The 27,969-nt window shown below is 35.0% G+C and overlaps 1 protein-coding gene across 2 annotated transcripts in view; it reads right to left on the reverse strand.

The window, feature by feature from the left end:
• The window catches only part of LOC306876173 (neuronal membrane glycoprotein M6-b), a 43,274-nt gene that overhangs the window by 4,466 nt on the left and 10,839 nt on the right, over positions 1–27,969 (reverse strand). The window contains exons 2-7 of one of the 2 annotated variants that reach the window (XM_079427161.1): positions 10,520–10,706; positions 8,589–8,745; positions 6,253–6,421; positions 6,056–6,129; positions 4,109–4,174; positions 733–2,589 (exon numbers count right to left, since the gene is read on the reverse strand). In XM_079427161.1, coding sequence (XP_079283287.1) covers positions 2,509–2,589; positions 4,109–4,174; positions 6,056–6,129; positions 6,253–6,421; positions 8,589–8,745; positions 10,520–10,706 — 734 coding nt within the window. In that variant the 3' untranslated portion in view covers positions 733–2,508. Of the gene's footprint in view, positions 1–732; positions 2,590–4,108; positions 4,175–6,055; positions 6,130–6,252; positions 6,422–8,588; positions 8,746–10,519; positions 10,707–27,969 lie in introns of those variants that run through there. The other variant, XM_079427160.1, reaches the window with a different exon arrangement.

Below are 27,969 nucleotides of genomic sequence, written 5' to 3' on the forward strand. Positions count from 1 at the left end.
ATGAAAATATACTGAAACTGTGCTCATCCTCAGGACATCCAAGATTAGGATGAGTTTGTTTCTTCATCAGGTTTGTAGAAATGTAGCATTGCATCAGTGTCTCACCCTGCAGTGAATGGGTGCCGTCAGAATGAGAGTCCAAACAGCTGATAAAAACATCACAATAATCCACAAGTAATTTTATTTGTATTTTTTACAACCACACAGCTTTTGTCTTCTCCAGATGTTAACTGATTATTGTGATGTTTTTATCAGATGTTTGGACTCTCATTCTGACGGCACCCATTCACTGCAGAGCATCCATTGCTGAGACACTGATGCAGAGACACATTTCTACAAACCTGATGAAGAAACAAACTCAAACTAATCTTGGATCACCTGAGGATGAGCACATCTTCAGCACATTTTCATTTTTAGGTGAATTGTTCTTTTAACACCTTTAAATCCTGCCTGTATTAGTCACATTTAAAGCCACTGTGAAATGCAGGTAAATGCATGTTTTTGCATGTCTTGGCAACCAGAAACTACCTAGATTTTAATAGAAGTTTCATAGGATCTTTGAACGTTAGCGTGATTTTAAAAGGCCAGGTTTTTAGCTGGTTAAATTACTGTAAAAAATCTGTAAATGAATGCATCTATTGCCTTTCAAAATGAACAGTCATATAATCAAGTGTTCGGCACAAACCCATGCGCTTCTGATCACTAACCACAATCTTCTCGATTATCATGTTTATGTAATGTTTTATTAATGATCAAATCACACATAGGTCGTTCCTACTGACAGATGATTTAGTTTATGTATTAATAGTAAAGCAGACATTGTTATGAGCAAAGCCTATAATAAAACATGAAAGGACCTGCTGTATTGCGTTCTGATAATATAAATGCAGTTTTGAATGAAATCTGATCGTACAGACAATGCAACTCAATATTTATGTTTTAAGAATTATTTACTTGTTTTTATGCTGTTTTTCTCACTCTGTTGACAGTGAAAGGTCTGTGTTTAAAATAACAGTACCGTAAAACATATTATTCAAATCATATTTATGCAAACAAAAGAACTAGGTTAGTTGTGAAGCTGTACACTGACATCTAGCAAGTCTGTTTTTAATAGTTCACAAAGATTAAAAATACCAGCGATCTTCATAATACTGCTTCAAACAAATGAGTAGAAATGATAAAAACAACACTGAAAACTGTAAACAGGTCTGAAGGAAGAAAACACCATGAAAACACTGGAAGGCTCACTGGCACAATTGGCAAAAGTCAGAAAAATTAGGCCTTTAGAAAAAATATAGACCCCGCCCCCCAAAAAATAAAACAGATTCTAGAAGGAAAATCACATTTTCTCCATAAAGACATTAAACCTCAGAGTTCATAGCAGATGTGTTTTTAGATGTTTGTAAGTTATTTGCTTAAATTACTGAAAAGACAATAATTAAATCAGAAATCATTTCATATTTTTTTTTATACAGCACCAGTCAAACGACTGGAATAATTGTGATTTTTTTTTTTAAATGTTTTTTAAAGAAGCATCTTCTGCTCAGCAATGCCGCTTTTATTTGATCAAAAATACTGTAAAAATGTTGACATATTTATGCAGTATAAAATATGTTTTCTATGTGAATATCTGTAAAAATGTCATTTATTTCTGTGGAGTAATGATGCTGAAAATCAGATTTGATCAGTCTTCAGTGTCACATGTTCTTCAGAAATCATAATAATATGCTGATTTGCTGCTCAACAAACATTTCTGATTATTATCAATGTTGAACACAGTTGTGCTGCACAATATTTTTTGGAAAATGTGATACACTAACTTTCAAATGTTTGAAGTAATACAAAAAAAAAAAAATTAATCCAATGACATTAAATTGATCAAAAGTGACAAAATGTTACAAAAGATTTCTATTTTAAATAAATCCTGTTCTTCTGAACTTTCTATTGATCTGTGAATCCTGAAAAATAAAATGCATCAGTTTCCACAAAAATATTCAGCAGCACTACTGTTTATAACATTGATTAATTATAACTGATAATAAATGATTTCTTCTAATATGCAACGTAATTAACTTTTGACCAGTGGTGTATGTATGTGTTTGTGTGCACGCATATCAGTCTTTGAATCGCATTTCATGATCAGAATTTTCCAGCATTTCTATTGAGAAAATTAATGGGAAAAATACTTTTCTCTGTTGAGCTGTGCAGCTGTTCTTTAGCTTTAATACTTTAGACAAAGATTGTAGGAGGAATTTAAAGAGACTTAGTGTTAGGCTTCAAATGAATGTTTTCTAGCGGTTGCAGAAACGAAGGCAAAGTCTGGATAACAACATGATCATGTTTACAGACACGGCAGCTCCGGCGTCCAAGCGCTACATCTGTGTACAGTCCTATATTTACACATTACATGTCAAGGCAATGAAAGGTTTCTCTCGTTTGTTCTCGTTTCTATTATTTTAGTCCATATTGTCAGTGGCTGCTCATTCTAGGCACTTTCATGCAACTGCGTTAAAATTTAGTGCAGCAGTCCTCTCGACTCTTAAACTTCAAAACAGCAAAGTTATACGTGGTAGCCATCATGTAGATGAGCTGGTGGAAGAGAAAGCACAAAAATCAGACGCCAAATTAAAGAAACTGCAGATGAAATAAGTCCTGAAATTCATTTGCTAACACTGTCAACACTGGGAGCGTCTGATGACCAATCGGCTGTAATACAGTGAATTAAAATGCCATTTTCAACTGAAACCCATTAGTATTAAAACTGACTTTGCATGGGTTTTTAGAATAGCTGCAAATAAATATACACACTTCAGAAAAAATATTTAAATTAGTCGATCAAAGACCAGAAACATCACAAGCTGCTTTGACTTAATAGCCAGGAGTTATTTAAATTTATAGAATAGATAATAAAATTACATAAAAAATTAAAGTTATAGTGAAAATAACCATATTTCTAAAATATACATATATATACACATATACATATATACATATATACACATGTATATATATATATATGTATATATATATATATATATATATATATATATATATATATATATATATATATATATATATATATAAAATGAACAACTTAATTATTTAATAAATTACATAAAGAAAAAATAATTAATTTAAATAATTAATTATAAAATTAAATAAACAGTACATTTTTGGGGGTGAAAAGCATGATTTTGTAAAAATATAAAAATAAATAAATCAAATAATTATACAATAATATTAAATAAAAATACAACACAAATACAACATTACAAATATAAAACAATAAACACTACAAATAAAATGAGAAAAAATTTAATTTAAAATAAAAATTATGAAATTACATTTTGAAAATATTAAAATTAAATTAAAATTTAAAATAACATTTATAATGAATATCATGATATTATTTTTTAATTATCTGATATTAAATAAAGAAATAATGAAATAAAAACATTACAAATCAAATATTTAGTGTGTATATTATTTTAATATAATTTAGTATATATTATAGTTACATATATTATATATTATAGTATTACAGTTAAAAACATGATATTCGTAAAATAAAAATACTATTTAATTACTATTAAAAATTATTTTTATAAACTTAAATAAAATGAAAAAACAAAAACATTTTAAATAAAATTCACTAGCGTGGTTGGTAGTGTCAATAAAGAAACAGGCCATCCATCAGCTGATGGTGTGACACCAGATGCTTCCAGTACTGACAGCTTTATTGATTATAACTGGACTGAACTAGTGATGTTGTGTTGAATCCTTTGTCTTAAGCTGCAATGTCTTGTTTTTTGTAGATACAATAAGTCTAAATTTCCCTTCAGGTATCAGTAAAGTATGTGACTAGAAATTGAGCTTCTATGGCTGACGTCCCACTAGCTGATTTTTCAGTTATGTACATGCATGCATTTGGCAGAACAAAATCAAGTCATCTCAGGTGAACTGCTGGGACGTCATCACAAATCTACCATAGATCAGGGGCTTAAAGCACATGGTTTGCAGTAGATGGTGCTGGGGATGAAGGGATAAAAAGAGGAGGAAGAGGAACAAACACCCCATATATCTGACCATAAAACAAACATCCGCTTACCAGAGCAATGACTGTCGCCCCGGCTCCGGCACAGGCGACGATATACAGATGATAAGACAGATAGAACTGCAACAGACAAATGGGAATCATTTATATCCACTGCTGCACGACAAATAAACCAGTGAGAGTATGACTAATGTGTTTTCATAACTCACTGGTGTTGCAAATACAATTGTGAAAAATATAATTGTAAAAAATAAAATAATAAATTATTAAATAATCATTAAATAAATTAAACAAAAAAATAAATTAAATAATACTAAATAAAAAAAATGATTAAAACTAAAATACACAAATTACAAATAAAATGTATAATGAAAAGCAACAAAATTGTAAAAAAATAAATTAATAAATAAATAAATTTAAAAACAACTAACCAAATGAACAAAAAAAATACATTGCAAATAAAATTGAGGAAAAAGCAAGCCATTTAAAAAAAAATAATTATTAAATATTTAATAAATTTAAAAAGAACTAACAAAATAAATATAAACATTTCCTAGCAAATACAATTAATGGTGAAAAGCATAATATTTGTAAAATAACAATATTAATATTGTTAATATAATAAAAAATATTAATATGAATAATTATTATTATTATTTATTCAAATGAATGATAAGGCAGGTAGAACTATAATTATGTACAGTGCCCTCCATAAGTATTGGAACAGTAAAGACAAAATTGCTCTGTTGGCTGTGGAGTCAAGACATTTGCAAATATGATTAAAAGATGAATATGAGACAAAACTACAGAATGTCACATTTTATTATTAGCCGTTTCAACACATACATGTTTTACCAAATAAAAAGAACAGCACTTTTAGAGTTCATCCCACTCATTGATGTGAGCATAAGTATTGGGACATATAAAAGATTAAAAGCTATTATTTAGTTGCAGATCCCTTGAGCACAATCACAGCAGTGAGTCTGTGACCCATAGACATGAGAGGCAGCCATGCATGCCCATGCCATGACACCACCTCCACCATGCTTTACAGATGAGGCTGTATGCTTGAGATCATTGCAGTTCCCTTTTTTCTCCACATTTTTGCTTTCCCATCACTTAGATAAAGGTTCATCTTTGTCTCATCGGTTCATAAACACAGTTCCAAAACTCTTCTGGCTCACCTTTGTGCTTTTTTGCAAACTCTAATCTTGTCTTTCTATTTTTGGTGCTGGTCAGAGGTTTGCATCTTGCTGTGTAGCATCTGTAATTCTGTGTCAAAGTCTCCTGAGGACAGTAGATTGTCAGAGCATCACCCCAGCTTTCTGGAAGTTGTTGGTGATTTTACAGACATGTCTTTTAGGATTCATTTTCACAGCTTTTATGATTTGACTGTCATCAACTTCTGTTGTTTTATCAGTAGATCAGGTCGTTGTTGGTTGCTGGTGGTTTCCAAACTCTTGATTTCTCCATGCCCTTTGTTTTTGCTAGAGCTCTAATTGACTTCCTCTTTTCTTTTAGCATCCAAATTGCTTGCTTTTCTCTCAAAGTCAGCTCACTCATCTTCATCCTGGTTTGTGTGTGTCATCATCGAATGCAAGATTCAGAATATAGAAGTAATGGTAATTTTAATAAAGTAAAGTAATTTTAATATCTGAAGAATTAATGCAACAGGACACAGCTGATCACTTAGAAAGACCTGAGAGGCAACTGCTCCAATACTTATGCTCTCATCAGATAGAGGGATGAAACTCTAAAAGTGCTGAACTTCTTAGCTGGTAAAACATCTGTGTTGAATCGCCCAATAATAAAATGTGACATTCTGTAGTTTTGTCTCATATTCATCTTTTAATCATATTTGTAAATGTCTTGACTCCACAGCCAACAGAGCAATTTTGTCTTTACTGTTCCAATACTTTTGGAGGGCACTGTATATCCACTGTTTATCACATATATCCACTGCTGTCAATAAACTAGCATGTGACAGATGTGTTTTCGTACCTCGCTGGTGTTGCAAATATCACCTAGCGTTGAGCCGCAAGCTTTGCCTGGTGTTGCGTTCCACGGAATAATACCTGCATCGACATACAAACAACTTTAACAATCACAACTCAAATCCTCATCAACAGCGTTTATAGTGCAGTTAAGGGTTTGATTCGCAGGGAATGCTTCATTATGTCATATTCAGGGTCTAGTACCGTACTGCCGCACATCCACGCAGATACTGTCGATGGAGGTCAGGTTAGCCATCGGTGAGCGCATGGCAGCGCAGGTCGACCACATATTATAGAAAAGAAACACAGGAACCGCTGAGAAGCCGAAAACCCCGAGCCAGGCGATTCCCAGGATATACGTCAGGAACACGAACTGAGAGAGAGATGTTTCAACAGTTTTAGCAACGGCACCTATCATCTCAAATAGTTACATATTTGTTTTTATTTTGACATTTATTTTGATATATTTTATTTTTTATAACTTATTTTACAGTATTTACATTTTTAAATTCCTTTTATTTAGTAATTTGACTATTTTAATTATTTTCTATATCTATTTTTATATATCTAATTTATTTTGGTATGATATAAAAGTGCATTTTTATATTATATTTAAATATTGTATTTTATTGAAATTGTGTGAAAATTTTATTTAAATTATTTTTTTTATCACAAAAATCTAACCATTCATTGGATAAGAATTTAAAATGGGTGGAAATATCATTATGAAATAGATGTTTTTCTCGAATACACATTGGCCACAATTAACGGCACCCTTTTATTCAATACTTTTTGAAACCTCCATTTGCCAGTTTAACAGCTCTAAATTTGATTTTGAATTTGAAATCCTATAATGCCTGATGAGTGACCCATTTTTGTGCGGTTGGAAGATCCAAACATGGCCCATTATAAGATTTCTAACAGAGTCAGTCACTTATTGATTTTTTTTAACTGTTGGTATTGGATAGAATCCATGATGCCATGTGTCTGAACAAGATGTCCAGGACCTCCAGCAGAAATATAGGCCCACAACATCAAAAATACAGCAGTATATTTCATTGTACACATGGGGTACTTTTTATCTCTGTGTTCACCAAACCCATCTTGAGTGTTTGCTGCTAAAAAGCTCATTTTTTAGTTTCATCTGACCATAGAAGCCAGTCCCATTTGAAGTTCCAGTCGTGTCTGATAACTGAATATGCTGGAGATTGTTTTTGGATGAGTGAGGAGAATTTTTCTTGAAGCCCTCCCAAACAACATGTGCTGATGTAGGTGCCGTTTGACCATTTTTTTAAAAGGTTTTCTGACCCCGAAACTCAACCTTTTTCTACAATTCTCCAGCTGTGGTCCTTGAGTCTTTAGCCACTCAAACTCTCCTCCTCGCCGTGCATTAGGACAATATAGACACGTCCTCTTCCAGACAGATTCGTAACATTTTCTGTTGATTGGAAATTCTTAATTATTGCCCTGATGGTGGAAATGGGAATTTTCACCGTTCTAGCTCTTTTCTTAAAGCCACTTTCTACTTTGTGAAGCTCAATTATCTTTTGCTGCACATCAGAAATATACTCTTTGGTTTTTCTCATTGTGATGGATGATTAAGGGAATTTGGGCTTTGTTTTCCCTCCTATTTATATTTCTGTGAAACAGGAAGCCATGGCTGGATAATTTCATGTTCATAATCACCCTGGAGTGCTCAAAATTTTGAATATGAATGGGAATATACTTCAGAGAAATTTTACTCAAGGATTTCTAGGGGTGCCAATAATTGTGTCCAACGTGTATTTAAGAAAAACATTTCATAATGATACCCCCCCCCCATTTTAAATTCTTATTATCCAATGAAAGATTAGTTTATGAATTTTTTAAATAAAAGATCAAAAGGATTAACAATGCAGATTAATGTTCACAGTCTTCTTTGATCATATTTACCAAGGGTGCCGATATTTTTGGCCATGACTATGTATTCGTGTGCGTGCGTGTATGTATGTGTGTGTATATATATATATATATATATATATATATATATATATATATATATATATATATTTTTTTTTTTTTTTTTTTTTTTTTAATTTTTTTTTTATATTATTTATTTTATATTATTTACACTTTTAAATTAATTTTATTAAGTAATTTGACTACTTTAAAATATTTTCAAAATCTATTTTTATCTAATTTATTTTTGTACAATATAAAAGTTAATTTTATATATTTATGTATATATAAAATAGTACAAAATAAAAACAAATAAAAAATTAGATAAATTTTATATATATGTGTGTCTCAGACATTGATCTAATTATTTGATTCAAGTTATTTTTATTATATATATAGCATTATATTAATTACATTACTTATTTGCTTTCATTTTTAAATTTATTTTACCGTTTTATGTAATAAATTTTTTATTTTTTTATTTTGATAAATTTTATTTTTGGTTTAGTATTAAATATATATACTTTTATTGTTATTCATTCTTTTTTATTATATTTATTTGATTGTATTATTAATCAGTATATCTGCAGGGGGTTTCGTACCATCCCGCTGATGCAGCGTCCGCAGACGGTGGTCTTGAACTCGCTGTGGAGCTCTTTGACGGCGCTGGTGGTGTAAAACCCCTCGGCGAGCAGAATGATGCCATAGAGGAAGAAGAAGGAGGCGATGCCGTAGATGACGTACTGCATGAGCTGGATTCTGCAGAAGAGACGAGGAGATTTCACAGATGTTACTGCTTCTGTGTGTTTAGTTTCCGTCCATTCAGACCATCTGGAGCATCTTCTTAGTGAAATCACCAGTGTGTGTGTGCATGTTTATGTGGTTTATGAGGACACAAATTTGTATAATGACATGGGTATGACAGAGGTATTACAATATGAAGGTGGTTTATGAGGACACTGCCTATGTCCCCGTAATTCAAAAGGCTTAAAGAAAAAAAAAAAAACATACTAAATGGTGTTTTTTTGAAAATCTAAAAATGCACAAAGACTCCTGTGAGGGCTAAGTTTAGGTGTAGGGTTGGTGTAGGGCAATAGCACACACAGTTTGTTCAGTATAAAAACCATTACGCCTATGGAGAGTCCCCATAAACCACAAAAACCAACGTGTGTGTGTGTGTGTGTGTGTGTGTGTGTGTGTTAGTGCAAGGTGATTCTGCCATTAACCTCTGCCCTGAAGACTCAGCATTGTTTGAGAACATCTCATCACTGCATGTGACTTTAATTAAAGTCTCGAGATGGAGAACAGAACAAATGTGAAGCACTGAGATATCATCAACAGATGTGAGCAGATTTAACGGAACACAAAACTACTGGCCAGAATTACTCATAACAGGTGAGTCTTCTCATTTTAAGAGACTAATCTGGAGCTCAGACAGATAAAATAAACTGTGAATCAGTGGATGTCAAATGACCAGATAAACTTTAAGAAAATGCATTCAATTCAGTGCATGATTTCCTGGAAAATCTACAGTGATATAAATTAAGATACTAGGAATCAACATAAATCCATTAAACAGCATCTAATGTCTTCCTATGAGGCTTTAATTAAATTCATGTCTTTATCATCTGTAAGACCGTCTTCTGTTGACAGCATGCATTTACAAAAATCCAACAGATGAATCCTTAATAAAATGTCTTTAACGTCCAAAACAAACAAAAAAAACATAAAAAATACAAAATAAACTAAATTATATTTTGCTTAATGGTTCTAAAATTTAGAAATTTCATGACAATTATGCACATTTCCCTCCAAATTCTCATTACTGTAATGTGAAAAAATATATATATATTCTCATTACAGCAATGTGAAAAAAATTATTTAAAAATTAAGTACTTCTACATAAGTACAGGCATACTGTACAGTTATGTTTTTATTGATATTCATTTTTAAGAGGAAGTGACTTATATATTGTCATAACTCTATAAAAGAAAATGGACATTTAATGCAAGACATTAAATACAAATATATAAGCAATGGTGTTGTATATTTGTATATATGAAAGTATAATTTAAAATATATACACAACCAGTCAAAAGTTTGGAATAATTAAGATTTTGTAATGTTTTTAAAAGTCTCATCTGCTCACCAAAGATATAAATACATTACAAAGATTAAAATACAGTATTGTGAAATATTATTACAATTTCAAATAAATGCTTTTCTTTTGAACTTTCTATTCATCTGTGAATCCTGAAAAATAAAATGTCTCAGTTTCCACACAAAAAAATTCAGCAGCACAATGTTTTCAACATTGATAATAATCAGAAATGTTTGTTGATCAGTAAATCAGTATATTATAATGATTTCTGAAGATCATGTGACAGTGAAGACTGGAGTAATGATGCTGAAAATACAGCTGCAGATTACAGAAATAAATTACATTTTAACAGATATTCACATAGGAAACAGTTCAATTTGTAATAATATTTCAGAATTTTGACAGTGATTTCCCAGGTTCCTCCTCACTCACATGTCGGTCAGCATGGCGTGGTCTGCGGTGATCTTGGAGAAGTGGTTCTCCAGGATGGTGAGGGTTCCTGTCAGAGCGACGTGTCCGCAGCCGCAGAAGAGCGCCACGCCGGAGAAGCACAGGATGGTGGCCACCAGAGACGCATACGGCACGCCGCCCAGACATTTAATACAGCACTCAAAACAACCTGCACACACACAAACACTCGTTACAGTCTGAAGAGCTTTACTCAAACTGAACAGATTCACATTCCTGGACACCATGTATACTAGAGCTGTGTGATATATACAGTGTTGGGGAAAGTTACTTTTAAAAGTAATGCATTACAATGTTGCGTTACTCCATAAAAAAGTAACTAATTATGTTACTTATTTACTTTTTATGGAACGTAATGCTTTAAGTTACTTTTGAGTTACTTTTTAAGTCTGGGAATATTTCTAATATAAAAAAGTTATTCTGTGAAAAAGTGATAATCTTGAAAAATGGCATGTTGTCGTCACAAAGACTCATATCACGTCAATATAATGCATGCTTAATATAGTACTTTGATGATGTTTTTTGTTCTTGTGGTTACTATGAAATATTGTTAAATGCACGTTAAAGATCCGCATGAAGCGTTTCAAAAAACATTTGAAAACTCCACTTTTGTTTTCCACAGAAAAATATGGAATATGGAAAAATAACAGCATAACCCAAGAGTCAAAATTGACAGATTTTCTGTTTTTGGATGAATTATTCCTTTAATAAATGTACCATCAAACTGTGAAGCTCCTAATTCAAAACAGTGAAAAGCAGAGAGTGTGAAAACAAAGACTAAAATAATGAACTGCATGTGTGTGTGTGCAGTTTGAAGATGTTAAATTAGTACTTAGCTATTAGTAAATGTTCTGCTCCAGATCTTCAAACAAACAAACCAATAAAAAACATATGCAAACTTTGGCTGTTGGTTGGTTTATTAAACAGAATATGCATGCACACAAGAATGAAGACCATAAAAAAAAAAAAAAAACTCTGCTGAAATCCTGCTGGAAAAACAGGCATTAATATCTAATGGAGCTTTATATGGGAATGTGAGGGTATGTTTTCCTTCTGTTAGTTGCTCATCGCTTTAATTATAACATACTAACAGTGTGGTCAGTTCCGGACCGTCCAAAATGATAACTGATGATGATTGATAATGGCCTGGTGAAGTGACTCACATCAGCTGCTGTACAGTAATGATACACGTCATGATTTATAGTTTACATGTGTAAACGACATGAACCAAAGCCTCATTTAAACAAGACGTGAAAGAAAAATACTGTGCTGTGAAACTAATCAGCAGTATATTTAAGGAAGATTTGATGCAAGTACAGCAGTGTTTGATAGTAACTAAATGAAAGTAGTGACAATGCAAATTGTCAAATTAACTACATTTTACAGAATCATGACAGTTATATAGCAGTTTTCAAAAAAAAAATTTAAATAAATAAATCAAACCGGTACAACCAGTGGTGGGCCGTCAGGGGAAGCAGGGCCTTCTCTGCTGGCCCTATAAAAAATTAAATTGTGTGAAAAATGTTTTTAGGTATCTATTTAGGCATCATTTTCATTTGTGTAAAGTCCACTAAATTGCCTACGATTAGTTTAGTTGAGATTGAACTGGAATATCCTACATAAAAAAAGTCTGCGGCGAGCACTACAGATAGTGCTACCCTTTTCTTGAAAGATGTCACATCTGATTTGTTACGAGCATTAGTGACCGTATCATCAGCCAATCAAATTTTGACGTTCAATGACAGCCCGCCCTCTGGGTCTAGCTATGTGCCCAGTGCTACCCCCAGCATTAGACCGCCTCTTTAATCAGGGATTTCCAAGGAACGAAAGTGAAAGTAAACTAAAAGAAAATGACAGCCGGCGCCTACACCAGATCTTGTTGCCGATCTACTAAAAACTCCTTTTCAAGGCACTCTTTTGCAGACAAAAGAGAATAACTGAGAAAGGAAGACCAACACCCAAACTGAATTTGTTAACAAAAGGCCAGCAAAGTTTTTATGCGCCATTTCAAAGATTGCAAGGATGAGTGCAGCTAGCACCGAGCAAAAGTTATTTTGTTGACCGTGTTTACTTTTTAATACGAGTAAAGGGTCATGGAATGACAGACCCATGGACTTTATTTACAAGTGACAGGTGAGTGCGTTATTATTTGATGAGTATTGTCTCATGCACATTGTTATGGAGGTGTACGTGGTGCGTTGATAATACTGTGGTGTGGTGTGTGGATGTCAAGCATTTGTACAGTTTTGCTGCTTTGGGCGCGTCGTCATTTTAGAGTGACGTGAATGTGCATAGTGACCCGTGTATTGGTGGATTACTTTAACTGACCATGTGGGGAAATTTACTCTGCATTTAACCCACACTAATCTAGCCTACTGTTGAAATTGCTGATCAGCCGTCATTGTTGTTGAGAGCCTGTGTGCGGCATAATGTGTGCATTTATATGCATATTGGCTGCGTTAGCTGTAACAGAGATGTGTAAGATGTGTACATGTAGTTTACAGTTGCTTACTGAAGGCCCTGACTGAAACCCCACGATACGCCACTGGGTACAACAAATACTGCAATGACTGCAATAGCAATGTTAATCATTTAAACTATTTAAATATTTAAATACATTTCACGTCACAGTAATTAGAAAGGGATATTATTTTAAGTACTACGTAAGATTTTATTTTGATCTTTGAGGAAGAACTGCTTAACTGTCATGAAACGTCACATTGCAAAATAAAATAAAATAATAGGTTTCTTTTTCTTTTATTAAAATAGTTATTTATTTATTTTTTCATTGATTGAATCGGTTTTTTATTTTTATATTTTCAGTTCATTTTCATTTTAGTTAGTGTTATTTTGTTGTGCGTGTCATTTTTATTAGTTTTTGGATTTTTTAAATGCATATCTATATTGTTTTCATTCATTTTTATTTCAGTTTTAGCTATTTTAGTATATAATGTTAGACTAAATTAAATATGAGAAGTGTTGCCTGAAATAAAGGTTTTATATATTATTTGAGTTAACATTTATTTCAAGCAACTTTTTTTTTCATTTTAGTTTCAGTTTAAGTGAACTATAATAACCCCGGTTCTTGAGAGTTTTTTTTAGATTCATGTAACGTTATTAATATAAAGTCTGTAACATCATTAAAAAGTCTCAAATGATGAGATTTGAGTCATGTGTACATTTATCACCTTCATCCAGGGTTAAAAAAAACACAGCAGTGCTTTAATTCAGAGCCCCATTGTGCAGCGTCTGAATCCTGAAAGTTCCTCGACGTGGAGGCCTTTTTCCCAGCACACAAAGGCAAATTAAAGCAGATATATTAAGCAGCAGAGAGAGGCCCTTTCAGAGCCCGTCTGCGTCCGACAGTTTGTGCCCAGCTTTTATGAGGCTCACCGGGGTGAAAGCTTTCTGTCCCAACTAGTGAATAGCCGTTTCCATAGCAGCGAGTTAACCACAACCCAGTGAGTATCGCCCATGGCACAGTCTCTCACGACCCACAACAGACACAAACAAACACGCGCACACACACACACACACACACACACATACATATGAAGCCACTTAAATGCTCCCATCTCAAAGGGAAACGCTACTCTCTCTCCCAGCCTTTCCACAAAACACTTGGGGAATATGTGAAGTTTTGGTCAACTAAGAGAGGTCCGTATGACCAAAATTATCAGATGATTCACATCAAATAAATTAATCAGTTTGGCATTAGTGTAAAAATATCTTCACATTACAACAAAACAGTCAAACTAATATTATTTTAAAAATCAGAATCTGTAATTGGAGACTGCATTCTTAAAAGTAGCGTGATAATCACAGTTGATTTTCAATATTTATATAAAAAAAAGGTATCTAAAATACACACACTTTATAATTGAATATTTCCGAATACTAAAATACTAAATACTACATAAAGCGAGTCTTATTTCGTCACTAATGTTCTTGTTTTGCCTCTAATAATGTTTGTTTTTAGAAGAGCTGAAGCTGTATTCAGTAAACTGAGCTTTATTCCACAAACAATTAAATGCTGTAGTTAAACATCTCTGCTGAAACAAATCTCCAAAACACACACAAACATGCCACACTCCCGAATCATGAGCCACATTTCACTCTTTCCAGCTTTCCATACCAGCTTACAGCTATGATTACGCCTGATTCCTGACCACAGTCATATTTCACTGCTGCGTTCAGACATTTATTCCCCCATATATTCGCTGAAATGTGGTCTGTTTTTGAACCAGATCCTGTCTTTAAATGGCACAGGTTTTGTTCACTTTGTGTTGACGGCAGTGGAAAAACAAAGAGTGCTGACTGGGATTCAAGATCACTGCCTGTTAGCAGAAACACGGCCTCATGTTAGACACACAACCTAACTACAAAACCATCACTGATCTTCTTCATAGAGCACTGGAGGAGACACTAAACACCCTGCATTACAGACTGAGAGAGAGAGGAGGAGGAGACCAGGGAAAAAACGAGGAGACACGTGATAGTGGTGAGGAGCAGAAAATAAGAAAGAGAAGAGGAAGACTAGAAGGAGAAAACATGAGGATAAAGAGAGGGTTGTGGAGGAGTAGTAAAGGAGGAAGAGGAGCAGAAAGAAGAGGAGGAGAAAAGGAGGAGGAAGATGAATATGAGGGGAAGAAGAGGAAAAAGGGAGATAAAGAGAAAGATGAAAAGAAAGAACAAAAGGAAGAAGAGGGGGAGAAAGAGCAGAAGAAAAAGGAGAAAAGAGGGAAAAGAAGAGGAGGAAGATGAGTAAAGGGGAAGAGAAGGGAAAATGGAGAAAATGAGGAAGGAGATGATTTGGAGGAGGCGGCGAAAGGTAGGAAGAGAAGAAAAATAGAGGAGGAGAAAAACAAGATGTGAAGAGGAGGAAGATAAGGAGAAAAGGAGGAGGAGAAAGAGGAAAGAAAAAGGAGAAACAGAGGAGGAAGAGAGGCTGAAGAAAGAGAAAGATGGGGAGGAGAAAAGAGAAAGATGAGGATGATGAAAAAGGAGAAAACAAAAGGAAAAGGAGTAAAAAAAAGGAGAAAGATGCAGTGGAGGATAAGAAAGGAGGAAGGAAGAAGAGACAAGGGTGCGGAAGAAAAGGAGAAAAAGAGGAAGACAAAAATGAGGAGAATAAGGAGGAGTAAAAGAGAAAGAGGATGACAATAGGAAAAAAAAGATAAAAGAACAGAAAGAAGAATGAATGGGGGAGAAGCTAAAAAGAAATAACAGCAAGATACAGAAAAGAAGAACGTGGAGAAGGAATAAAGAAAAAGGAGAAGAAAGAGAAGAAGGAGAAGCAGAAGACTATGGAGGAGCAGCAGCAGTGGTTTCTGAGCAGCTGCAGAGACTCCAGTTGCCTCATCACTGCAAGTCAAAGCCCAAAACTTCTGCTGGCTCCAGAATAAGAGCAGGAAGCCAGATTCAGAGGAGAGCCCAGTGTGACGAGCACAAGGTCAGGACCCCACACTTCCGGACGCTTCTATAGCCACTGACAGACACATACAGCTCCAGAAAGCACTTCATCCTCTGCCAACCTCCAGCTGAGCAGAGCAACCAATATGAGACACAAACAGATGCTTTCTCACAGACTGTCATGCATTTTGTGCGTGAAATGTGTTCATGCCATGGAAAAAAGTCGTAGTAAGCAGAGGAAAGACTGAGAACGGGAGAAGAACAAACAGAGAAAGTCACAGCTACAGTATGCAAACGTCTGCCAGAAACTGGAACGTTCTGGAAGACCATTATGAAACTGTAGGTATGCAGAATAAGTTAAAAAACCGTGAGTGAACCCAACAGTGGACTCCTAACTGGTCTTCTACAACAGACCGAGTGTCTAACTGAGTGATTATTCTAGAACCAGAATAAATCTCTGAAGACCTGGACTTGTGATTCTAACAATGCCTGCGAACCCAATAAGGTTTAGCACGATTATCAAATTGCAAAGACTACATTGTAATATATATATAAACAAACTGATGAGCTGTGATCTTTTCACAGCTCGCAGTAAATGCTGCTCCACACAAACTCTATCTACGCAAGCTCTGCTTATAACGAGCATTTGAAAACCAGCATGCTCCAAACATCTTCCAAAGTTATAAATCTGTTGTCAAAAAAAGAGAAGTATTTCAAAAGATAAGTTTCCCTGCGGCTTTCCACCAAAATAAAATCTCTATGGTTTAACATTTGAAAACAAAAATGCATTAAAGACTGAGAGAGTTGAAATAAATAAAAAAATAATAATAATAATTATATGCCAATGCATTAAATCAGAAGAACAAAAAGACTTTTTGATATCAAACTGAACCAGAGTTTAACACATAATACACAATTTAAAAATCTAAACCTCCAGTTAATAAACAGCTCTAATTGAAACTCATGTGATGCAACGAAACACAAGTGCAGTATTGACTGTCCCAATAATGAAGCTACTGTAAACGGTACCTCGTTTCTCCTGACGCTCATCGTCAGTGTCATCATATAAAGTTTCCATGTTTCGTAGAAATCCAGAAAAAAAAAAAAAAAAAAAAAAAAAAACTTCCTCCTTCAAACTTCTCTGGTTGTATTCCTTCGTTTTCTGACTGTGTTTCTCTCTTGCTCTGCTCGGTCTTCTTCACATCACTGAAGGAGACCATGAACCCACACAGAAACTAGAGATGTTTCCCAGTCACAAAATCACAGACACATTCCCAGACCAGCACAATGCTAGTGGAGGAGGTGGAAGAGGAGGAGACCCACAACACTGAAGTCCACAACACACTCCCATGCATATATTAACATATTCAAAAAAACGAAACAAAAAACACCAGACACAAACCAGCCTTCCATCTGCTGCCTGACCCATGAGAACCCAAGACAGGCAAAGAAAAGGGGAAGATTCCCTCTGGACAATGAAAGATGCAGAGAAGAACAGAAAGCAGGAGCAGATGGAGGAAGAGAGAGGTAGAAATGAGAGAAAGATAAAGATCAAAAAAAGAAAGACCAAAGAAAAGAACTACAACTTGCAACTTGAAAGATTTTGTGGCTGGAGTGATGCTACTTATTGTAGTTTTAGTTTCTTCTTGCGTAAAGGTTTGGGAATCATAAATACGTGATGTATTGGTTGTTGGTTGTGCAAGACTGTCACTGAGCAATGTTTTCCAGGAAACTTTTTCACTCTTCTTAATTAACTGTACTCAACATGGTAAATAGTTCAAAAATTGTGAAAGTTCACAATTACTCATTATGATCTACACCAGTGTCTCCCAAACTGGGACTTATGAGGGAACTGCAGGAGGTTGATAATCAATTAAATCCTTAAAATATAAAAGTAAAATAAATAAATACGTTTTAATAAAAGAAAAGCTTGCTTCCACCATGGCAAAAAACAATATAAAAAAGGTAACTGTGACATCTCACAATTCTGACTTTTTTTCTTCCAAAAACAAAAAAAACAAACATAGCAAATTATCCCACAATTCTGAGAGTTGAAATTGTGAGATGTAAACTCACAATTTTTTATTCCACTAAAAAAAAAAAAAAAATAATAATAATAAAAAATAATAAGAGATTCAGAGAAAAAAAGCAGAATTGTGAGATAAAAATTGTAAAAATGCAAAATTCTGGTTGAGAAACAAACTAAAATTTTTTTTTTAATTTTGCAATTCTAAATTTATACATCTTTGAATTCCGAGGTTACATCTCGCAATTCAGTTTCTTTGTTAGGAATTGCAAATTGTGAAAAAAAAAAAAAAGGCAAAAGTCAAAATTTTAAGATAAAATGTCACAAACCTTTTTTCACTTTTAATCCCATGGCAGAAACAAGCCTCCATAAAAGCACTTACTCACTAAATATTTTATTTGTTTACCTGCACGTCATGTGACCACAAACCAACACCAAAGAACCATGAACTTGCAAATGTGCTGTTAAACTTTTAAAATATCAGCTTAAAATATCTAGGGTTTTGGCTGACAAAAAAAAGTTGCTCCAAATAATTCTGACTTGATTCATGTGCGCTCATCTCACAAACACGATCACTCTGAAGCAACTCAAAGGCTGCACTTTCTGAATTACAACATATTAGGCCAAAATTAGGAGCAATAAAACAAACTCCCGAATAGCTGTAGAATATGAGCTTGTAAGCTGGTTGTGGGTTGTGACGGCTCAGCACAGCTGATGGGGTCAAAGGGCCGCTGAATGCAGGAGGATGGTATTGTGTTCATCAACATGGGCTAAACTGAGTCAGTGTTCACTCACCCGTGAGCATCAGAGCTCTGTCTGACACATAAAACAGAAGGTTCTCATGACCACCAGAGCCTGGAGCCCGTGCACGTCTCTCACAATAGACACACACACACACACACCTCACTCAGCTTCCCAAGGGCCGACAGAGAGCCGAGATTCCCACAAGCTGTCTGAAGGAAAGGGATAACTGCAGGAATGTGCATGCGAAAGGAAGACGGGGAATGTTTTATCATAGATTTACATTTACATTTAGTCATTTGGCAGACGCTTTTATCCAAAGCGACTTACAATTGGGGAATACAAAAAGCGATTCATCTTGAAGAGGCAGTCAGACAGAGGAAGTGCTCGGAACACCAAGTCTCAGTCATTGTTCAAATAAGTATAAGCTAGTAGGTGGAGAGAAAGATAGAGGGAAAGTGTTTTTTTTTTTTTTTGAGTTTAGGATGAAGTCAAGTACTGCCGAAAGAGATGAGTTTTCAGTTGTTGCTTGAAGATTGCCAGGGATAGATCATGTGTCTCTACGTCTCATACCAGGTTTAATAAGCGACAATCAATTTACTGAAAGAAAATCGAGAGGCTTTTTGAACTGGACAAGCTTTGTGAACTAATACAGGCAAAACCATGACCACATGTATCAAAAAATCTTTTGACTAATTCATTTTAAATGGTTCAGCAGTGTGACTAATAAATACTAATTTAAATGACAAACATTCTAAGCATTCACTTGATTGTAAGCTTAAAAAAAATGCATGCATAACAATAACGGGCAAAATGTTGGAAACCGTTTTAGTTGGAGTACAGCATACAGCAACAATATATATATATATATATATATATGCTTATTTTGCACTTAACAACACCTCATTGTAAAAATGTTCTCCTATTTTACAAAAAGTTAAGTTCAGTTGCTGCCTTAAATTTTTAAAGTACAACCAACTTGCAAATTACATTAAACTAACTTTAAAAATTAGAAGTTTTATTTAATATAACTTAAAACTTATTTTGAGGAGTTTTGAGGAGCCATGACTTTAGCTTTTAGTAAACAATTACAGTAATGCACAGTTTCTCATGGCTAATTGATTTTTGCATGTTGCAACGCTGACCTACTTTCTTTTTAACAACAAACATTCATTCAACATCAGGTCACTGATTCAGACCCACAACCCAGATACATTTATGTCAATCAATTTGTGAGTCTGTTGACCTGTTTCATGGAACGAGTCGATGACAGAACCGCTATCAAGAGTGAATATATAGAAACAAATCAGAACATTTACTCCATCACACGTCACGTCCAGTATCAGCACCTCAAAACATCAGCGAGTGTTTGTCACATAGTACAGTCTTTACATGCAAGGCTTTCATTTCCAGAGGAAATATATAAATGCAGGAAAGAAATTAATTAAATAATACCACACTTTACATTCACTCACTCCACTGTTGTTTTGGCTACATATTAGTCAATATGGTTCCTATTTTGTAAGTTGCTTTGGAGAAAAACATCTGCTAAATGCATAAAGGTAAAATGTAAATATTAATTTCTTTACACTCAAGAAACAGAAAAGGAGAATGTCCCAGCAGCTTTTTTTTTTTTTTCCTCCACACAACAAAAGTGGATTATTATCTGTAATGTAGAGATGGGCAATATCTTATCGTTTGTGATATACCAGTAACAATTCTCCCTACGATAAGAATTAAAACAATCTTAAACTGGTTTGGCCAGGGCTGTACAATGCGCCAAAAAAACAAAACAAAAAAAATGTCTGAGCCTTGAATAAAATCAGTCCCTCCAGGATTTTGCCGGGCTTTTTTCTGTTTTTTGCAGCCTAAAATGACTGATTTTGCTGCGGCTTTTCTCAAAATTTGCAGTGATATTTGCGGCATTTCTTATTGCTTTGCAGTAAAAATATAACATGGACAATTTTTCTAATATTGTAATAATATTTCTGACTTTGAGAGCCACCATAGGGCTCCAGACTAACATTTGAGGACACCAGTGCCATTAAGTTCTACAGAAGGTGGCACCAGCACCTGACAGTAAAGCACTCAGCCTAATCGCACATGTACATCTCAGAGATGTCTATTTGATGTCTGTATTTACATATGCAAGATGTATTTTTAGGGTGTTTGCTCATCTGCAATACGTGTCTAAGATGTTTCTTGTCAGATGTCAAATAGACATTTATTAGAGTCCATGTAAAAAAAATTCCATGTAAGGCCGTGTTCACACTTGGCGTCTTTTTTGACTAGAAAAAGTTGACAAGAGCGTTTTTTTTAATGAAAAACAAGCTGGCAGCGTCTGTTACAAATAGCAGCTGAGAGCGTCTTTTGTTGTCATAGCAACAGCTGTAACAGTAGCCTAGCGCTGTGTACTGCAGAAATGTCAAGAAAGAGTAAAAAGTTGGCTCTTGCGTTGGCTTTTGAAGTTAACGGGAAAGAAAATGTCGATTCACAACGACGTTTGTGGGTGCACGACATTATACGGGGAAGGAACCAATATTATGATAGCGTTTTGTGCTCATATCATACAGCTCCTTGTGCTCCTAAACTAGTACGAGCAGTCTATCTACCGGCACCTTCTCCATTTTTCTTCTTGTTGTTATGGAAACGACAGATCTCGCTACTCGCTTGTCATTGGTCAGCTGTCAAAAAGGCGCTTGACGTAGGGCGTTTTTTTCAGAAAAGTTGAAATTTTTTCAACTCGAAAAAACGCTCTGAGCTGCAGAAAAAGGCGGTGGCGTTTTAAAAAGCGCTCAGGACTTTTTTGAAAACACGGTTTACTCCATAGGATTATAATGTAAAACAGACGCCGGCAGCTTAAAAAAAGACGCCAAGTGTGAACACGGCCTAAATCTGCTTCTGAGACGTTTATCAGATTACAAGGCAGATGTTTCCCAGATCTTTAGCAGACGTCTTACAGACTTACTTGTGCTGTCTGGATAGTTGAGATAAAAAGCAGATAAAATGAACTTTTATTACTGTCATTTATAATGTCTAAATATAATTTGATTATAATTTTTTATATATAATATATATATATAAAAAAAAAAAATATATATATATATATATATATATATATATATATATATATATATATATATATATATATATATATATATATATATATATATATATATATATGGAGTGGAAATGGCTAATAAGCCTATAAGTCTCTACAGTCATATAGTGGTAATTTAATGTCCTTTTTATTTTTAAATAAGTGTTTGCTTTCCTACATTATGAAACTTTTAGTTTTATAAATGGAGGCAACCTATGAAGGATGAACAAATAATGTCACCACATTAAAAGTTACTTTCAAATTTGGTAATACTTAAAGCTTTGAAGTGCTGGGAAAAGTTGTGCGAAGCATTTTAAAACACTCGAAAACATTAGACCATGTTCCTGTAGTTATGTTAAATCCATGGTGAATGGTGAAGATTTGTGTTTATTGAACAATGTTTTTCCTGGTTTCCACATCAGTGGCGTTTGTTCTGATATCCGTAGCTTTAATGGAATACTGGGCCGAATTTGAATGCTTCGCACAAGATTTGACAGATGTTATTGATTCTGCGGCGAATTCGACTACTTTCTTCACTGCATTTCCCAACGCGGTGTATAACGGTGGCGTGTGATCGAGATCAGCCTGCAGCTCCGGCCCGAGCAGATAAACGGTCTGCGCCACGTAGCCCAAACAAGTAGCGTGGATTCGTTCTGCTTTCGGTTCGTTTGTCCAATGTAGCTCTTGTAAATCGGGCATGATGAGAACGCAAGGCTGTTCATTCCATTTTTCAAACTGAGAAACAAGGAATTAAAGGATTCCCTGAATTGTCGTCATTGATATCGTAATCGCAAAAAATACCAAAAATATTGGTATAATATTGGTAATATATTTTTAAGCCCATATCGCCCATCCCTACTGTAATGGTAACCAAGCTCCAAAAGATGACTATTACAAGTATCATGAATGTAATCCATATGACAGATCATATTACAAATCATGCCATTTTTTTAAGAATAAGATGCAAATGAGATCTGAAAACTACTTATGATACTATTATGGTGCTTTTCTCACGCTTGACAGTATAAAACACTGTACCAAAAAAAAAAAAAGAGAAGCTCTATAATTCAATTGGTGTTACAAAGAAGAAAGAAAATCATATTACTTTGTGGAGTTACATAAAGTTGAGTGAATGCAACAAAACTGTTAATTTTTAGGTTAAATATTCCTTTAATTTCCTACTTTGGCTCTTGCTGACTGTGTTGGGGGGGGGGGGGGGGGGGGGGGGGTCCCTACAAAACCTAATTGGTACCCAACGTTCCCCAGGACCTCTGAATCAGCACATCTCTAATTGCATGTTTGTGTTGTTGGCTTTTAGGGCTTGGGGGGAACTGAGCTCTTCTGAGGTTGTTTAAAACCACAATTTGCCCTCTCATGTGACTTTACACCCGCTGGTTGGCACCTCAGTAAAGAGAAAAATGAAGCTTAGAAAAACATAAACCCAGATGTTAGAAACTGACCAGAAATCACAGTACTATCTGTATTCCTCGTTGCAATAAGCACATCAATGAAGAACTATATAAAACTGATAGTTATGACTGCAAATTCTGATTTAATGAAAAGTTGTTTATAAACACACCTGTGGAACACATGAAACAAATCCATCGTTAAGGCATTTTAACTTGGCCAAAATTTAAATCCATAATGACACTTCCTCCTGTTGTCTCTCTCATCAAAATGCACCCACATATTTGTTTAGAGTTGTTTTGGCTTGTAAACGGATATGTGCAGATTTTTCTCCTGATTCAGACCAGAACAGAAGAGGAAGTTATTATGGATTATGGACTCTTAAAAACATCTTAATGCTGGATTTGTTTCAGCTTTTGTCTTCTCCAGATGTTAACTGATTATTGTGATGTTTTTATCAGCTGTTTGGACTCTCATTCTGATGGCACCCATTCACTGCAGAGCATCCATTGCTGAGACAGTGATGCAATTCTACATTTCTTCAAATCTGATGAAGAAACAAACTCATCTACAGCTTGGATGGCCTGAGGATGAGCACATTTTCAACAAATTTTCATTTTGGGGTGAACTGTTCCTTAAACGCACCTAGCTTTATAAAAACAATAAACCACTCGATGGTTAAATGGGGTTTTGGGCATGACAAAAACACCATATAGCTGTGGTAAAATCACAGTTATGAACCGCTTAAATTTAAATATGATCAGGGTGACAGATGATCATCACATGATCTTCATTTTTGGATGAACTACTTCTTTCATGTGACCTTGGTTAAAAATAGGACTTCATTTCTTAGGGCCAATTTATTCCAAAAACCTGTAAAAGGCACATGAATGCTGATGGTTTGTGTGAAGGCTCTTTGTATCTAACAAAAAGTAAAGACAATCTTCTTTTCTGATTGTGATTTGTAAAAGGCAAGCTTTATATCTGTACAAATCTCAAATGTTGTCTATTAATTCTCACATCTGAATCGATCGAGAATAGCCGACTTGTTGAACACCGAATCAATCTGAGCAGCTGACTGTGTCTCAGCTCATTGAATATTCATGAGCATAAACAGCTGTCCTATTGAATGCATTTTAAAGAGCGCTGAACTGAATGGCTGACTCCTTTATTCTGTGAGAGCATGTTGACATGCAAGCGGTGCCGAATTCACATCTGTTTGCACAACCCTCGTGAGAACTCGATTTGTGTTTAAGCCGCCGTTGAACTTCGCAGGTTCATCTCTTTAGATATGACTGCAGAGAGCAGTTCTAATCCAACCTGTTATAAACACCGTAACAGAGTCGACTTGATGATTGTTGGAGCCAGTCACCAATGTCACCAAGTGCTATGGGTTCAATACAAGTTCAGCATTATCAATGTAATTTGGAACATGATGTCTATTACATTGGGAAAATGTTGGTGTAGGATTTAATTTTGAAACAATTTCCACTCATAAATTGCTAGGAAATTTCACAAATAATTACAAAAAAAAGTCAAGTAACACATTGAATTAAACGTGAAATATTTAAGTAGAAAGACTGAAATAGCATTTTCTAGTAAAACCTACTCCAATAATTTCATGTATATCTCACTATATAAAAAATTACTTCAATTACTTCACCAAAAAAAACTAAAAAGTAGTTTAAAAAGATGATTTAGACCAGTATTTCCATTTCATTCATAAGATATGCAGGGCTCCAGACAAAAAAATAGAGTAAGGAGCCATTGGCTCCTATAAAAGAAAAACTTAGGCGCCAAATTATTTTTTTAGGTGCCACAGAATAAAAGTGGTTTATTTTATTATTATCATTTTATTTTTCCCCCCTATTTTAACATTTCAATCATTTTGTCATGTGTTTATGTTAGGGCCGGGACTCGATTAAAAAAATTAATCTAATTAATTAGAGGCTTTGTAATTAATTAATCGAAATTAATCGCATTTTAATCGCATATAAATATTTGACCTGAGAACAGTGAGAAGTAAGTTTTTTTATATGGATTTTTAAATTTCCCATCCACAGGGCCAACCAAAGCGGTCTCATCAGCTTCTTTGTCCATGTTCACTGTGGTTTGTTTTTGGCTGTTTCTCAATATGCGTTCTTCAGCGATCTTGCGTCCTTGTGTTCTCGTTCTACGTCATCATTAACCGTCGAAGTTCAGTTCCAATTCTCAAGAACGCAAGTACAGAGGATGCATGAAAGTGCCCGGATATGTTCTTGAAACTGAGGATGCATCGAGTGCAGACTTGAGAGAATCGAGCCGTTAGAAATCCCAGAAAACGCTGTGGTTGGCCGGTGTACGGAAGCCTGTAAGCTTTAAAGTCGCTCTCACAAATACTTAACGGCTCTTCAAGTTGAAAGTAAACATTTATCGTTTTGTTTTGGTTAATTTTAATAAAGTTATAAGACCCGGAGAAAGTCTGCATTTTTATTGGCATATTAAAATTAATCTTAACAGTAAAACATATAACGCTGTAAAATAAAACACAATACAATTATATGAAAGTAATATCTATAATAGTATGAAATGTTTTAATAAGTTATGACATTTTGTAATATTGATTGCTCATTGGCCGTTTCTTATGCTGAGATTATGCGGTCAGTTAAGCAGGAACGCAGTATATCTCAGTTCTCATAAGTGTGCGTTCTGTGTTCTCGCGTCCTTCCGAGTTCGTTCTTCCAAGGAAGCTCTCTCTCGCGCACTCTCCCCGTGTTCGCTTGACTTTTGTCAAGCCCGGCGCCTCATAGGCAAGACCGGTCTCCACGAGAACGCAAGTCCGTTCTTTGCGTCTTTTGTCTGAACGCTAGTAGGTGCTCCAGTATAATCGGTCCGCCGAAACTCATCCAGTGAGAAACGTTCCGCGGTGCAAAAATAAGTGCGATTAAAATGCGTTAAAAAAATTTAACGCGTTATTTTTGTGTAATTAATTAATCTAAATTAACGCGTTAAAGTCCCGGCCCTAGTTTATGTCTTATCTTTTCTAGGCTTTATCAGCATTTTAATCCATCTTGTAGATGATCAGGTCGACCGGGGGACTAAGGTTCACTTAAAGTGTGAATTAAATGTCTTTTACAACTTGAAATATACAGTCACAAAGAATTGTTCGTTACACAGAATCTGTACCAATATCATGGACCATAAGCATCACTTGGCAACTGAGTGCAGTGCATCCTATAAATGTTGTCACGTCTTTCACACATTCAGTCTGTTTTTCTTCATTAGTAAAATGCAATTTTATAGGAGGAGTTGAATCATGTACAACAGAATAAGTAAAAATATTAATATGCAACAGAGCATAAATATAGCAAAACGCTCCTCTTTATAGTTATTTTTCTAGCTGACTGATGAGTTTATGGACACTGAGTGGTTATTCTGAGGTAAATGTATTACAATGCAATGTTTACAAGCTTTATACATTTCCTCAGTTTGAAACACTGAATGAGCTTTTACATAAAACATTTCAGTACTATAGGCTTTCTTATTGCCTACCTTTTGATCATGTTCATTTCATACTATAGTAGTAAATCGAAATGTATAATGGGTTCACTTGCTGCTTTAACTGAGGTGCTAAAGAGATCGCGCCTGAGCATTAAGTGCGATACTCTCCGCTCGTGCGATCCGGACGCATACACGGACCGTGTGGACGCAGGGTACTGGTGTTTATATTACCCAAAGTGTGCGCTTGTGGTCCGCATTAAAGAGCACCCAAACCGCATCATTTGAATTTCGTAGCATTTTAAAGCTGATACTTTGTTTATTAAAAAGTAAGACAGCACAAAGCTTTTTGCGAATACTGGATGGCAAGTGCGCTTCAAATAACAGGAAGTCCATGCATTAACAGAACACAGCATATAGACTAAGATCTCGATAAGAAGATCGACCGGACAAGTGTAAATGCATCTGGTTGTTGAAACTACATATGGTAATTTTACTCCTCCCATAATATTAAAATAATAGACGTGTGAGAGCGTTTTATAGGCTATATGGCATGTTATAGTCAGATATGACAGCGCATCACCGCGGATGAGTAGCGGAGTATTTCTTCAGCAAGCGACGCGCAAACTGAATGAACCTGAAAGTAAGTCGCAGACGCTCAACACACAATCTTCTTCATTAAAAGTAGCGAGACTAGCCTATCTTTCCAGTGCTGATGCCACGCGCTCTCTTGTTGCGGTCTCTGATATTGAAATTAGCTGATAATTAATCAAATTATCCATTGCTTTCATTGACGTGAACTCCGTTATATTTGCATATGAAGCGGGAATTGAAGAACGGATTTATAGCCGTTTTGCGAAGACACATTTATGTGGCCAAGTGTAAATGGGGAAACGTTTTAACAAATCATATAGATATCCGATCAGAGAAAATGCATGAAGTGACCAGGTGTAAACAGGCCCTTTCAGGTCTCTCTCACTGCGTTCAGCAGACTGTGTGCGGCAGAGACGAGGACTGTTTGAAACTCTTTTCAGTAAAACTTTGATGCGCATCGTCTTATGTAAGTTTAATACGTGAACATAACAAAAGATGTGAGCGCAAAACAATCGGGAAAAAAGTCCTTTCATGCAAATTATATATAGTCGCCAGTGGCGACCTCAGCAAAAACTTCACTCGCAAATTAATATTTTTGGTCGCAAATGCGACCATTTTAGTCGCAGTTTGGAGCCCTTCAGTAAGGTTCCAGTACTC

Source organism: Barbus barbus (assembly GCF_936440315.1).
Source record: "Barbus barbus genome assembly, chromosome: 10".
In the NCBI taxonomy this organism is placed as follows: domain Eukaryota; kingdom Metazoa; phylum Chordata; class Actinopteri; order Cypriniformes; family Cyprinidae; genus Barbus; species Barbus barbus.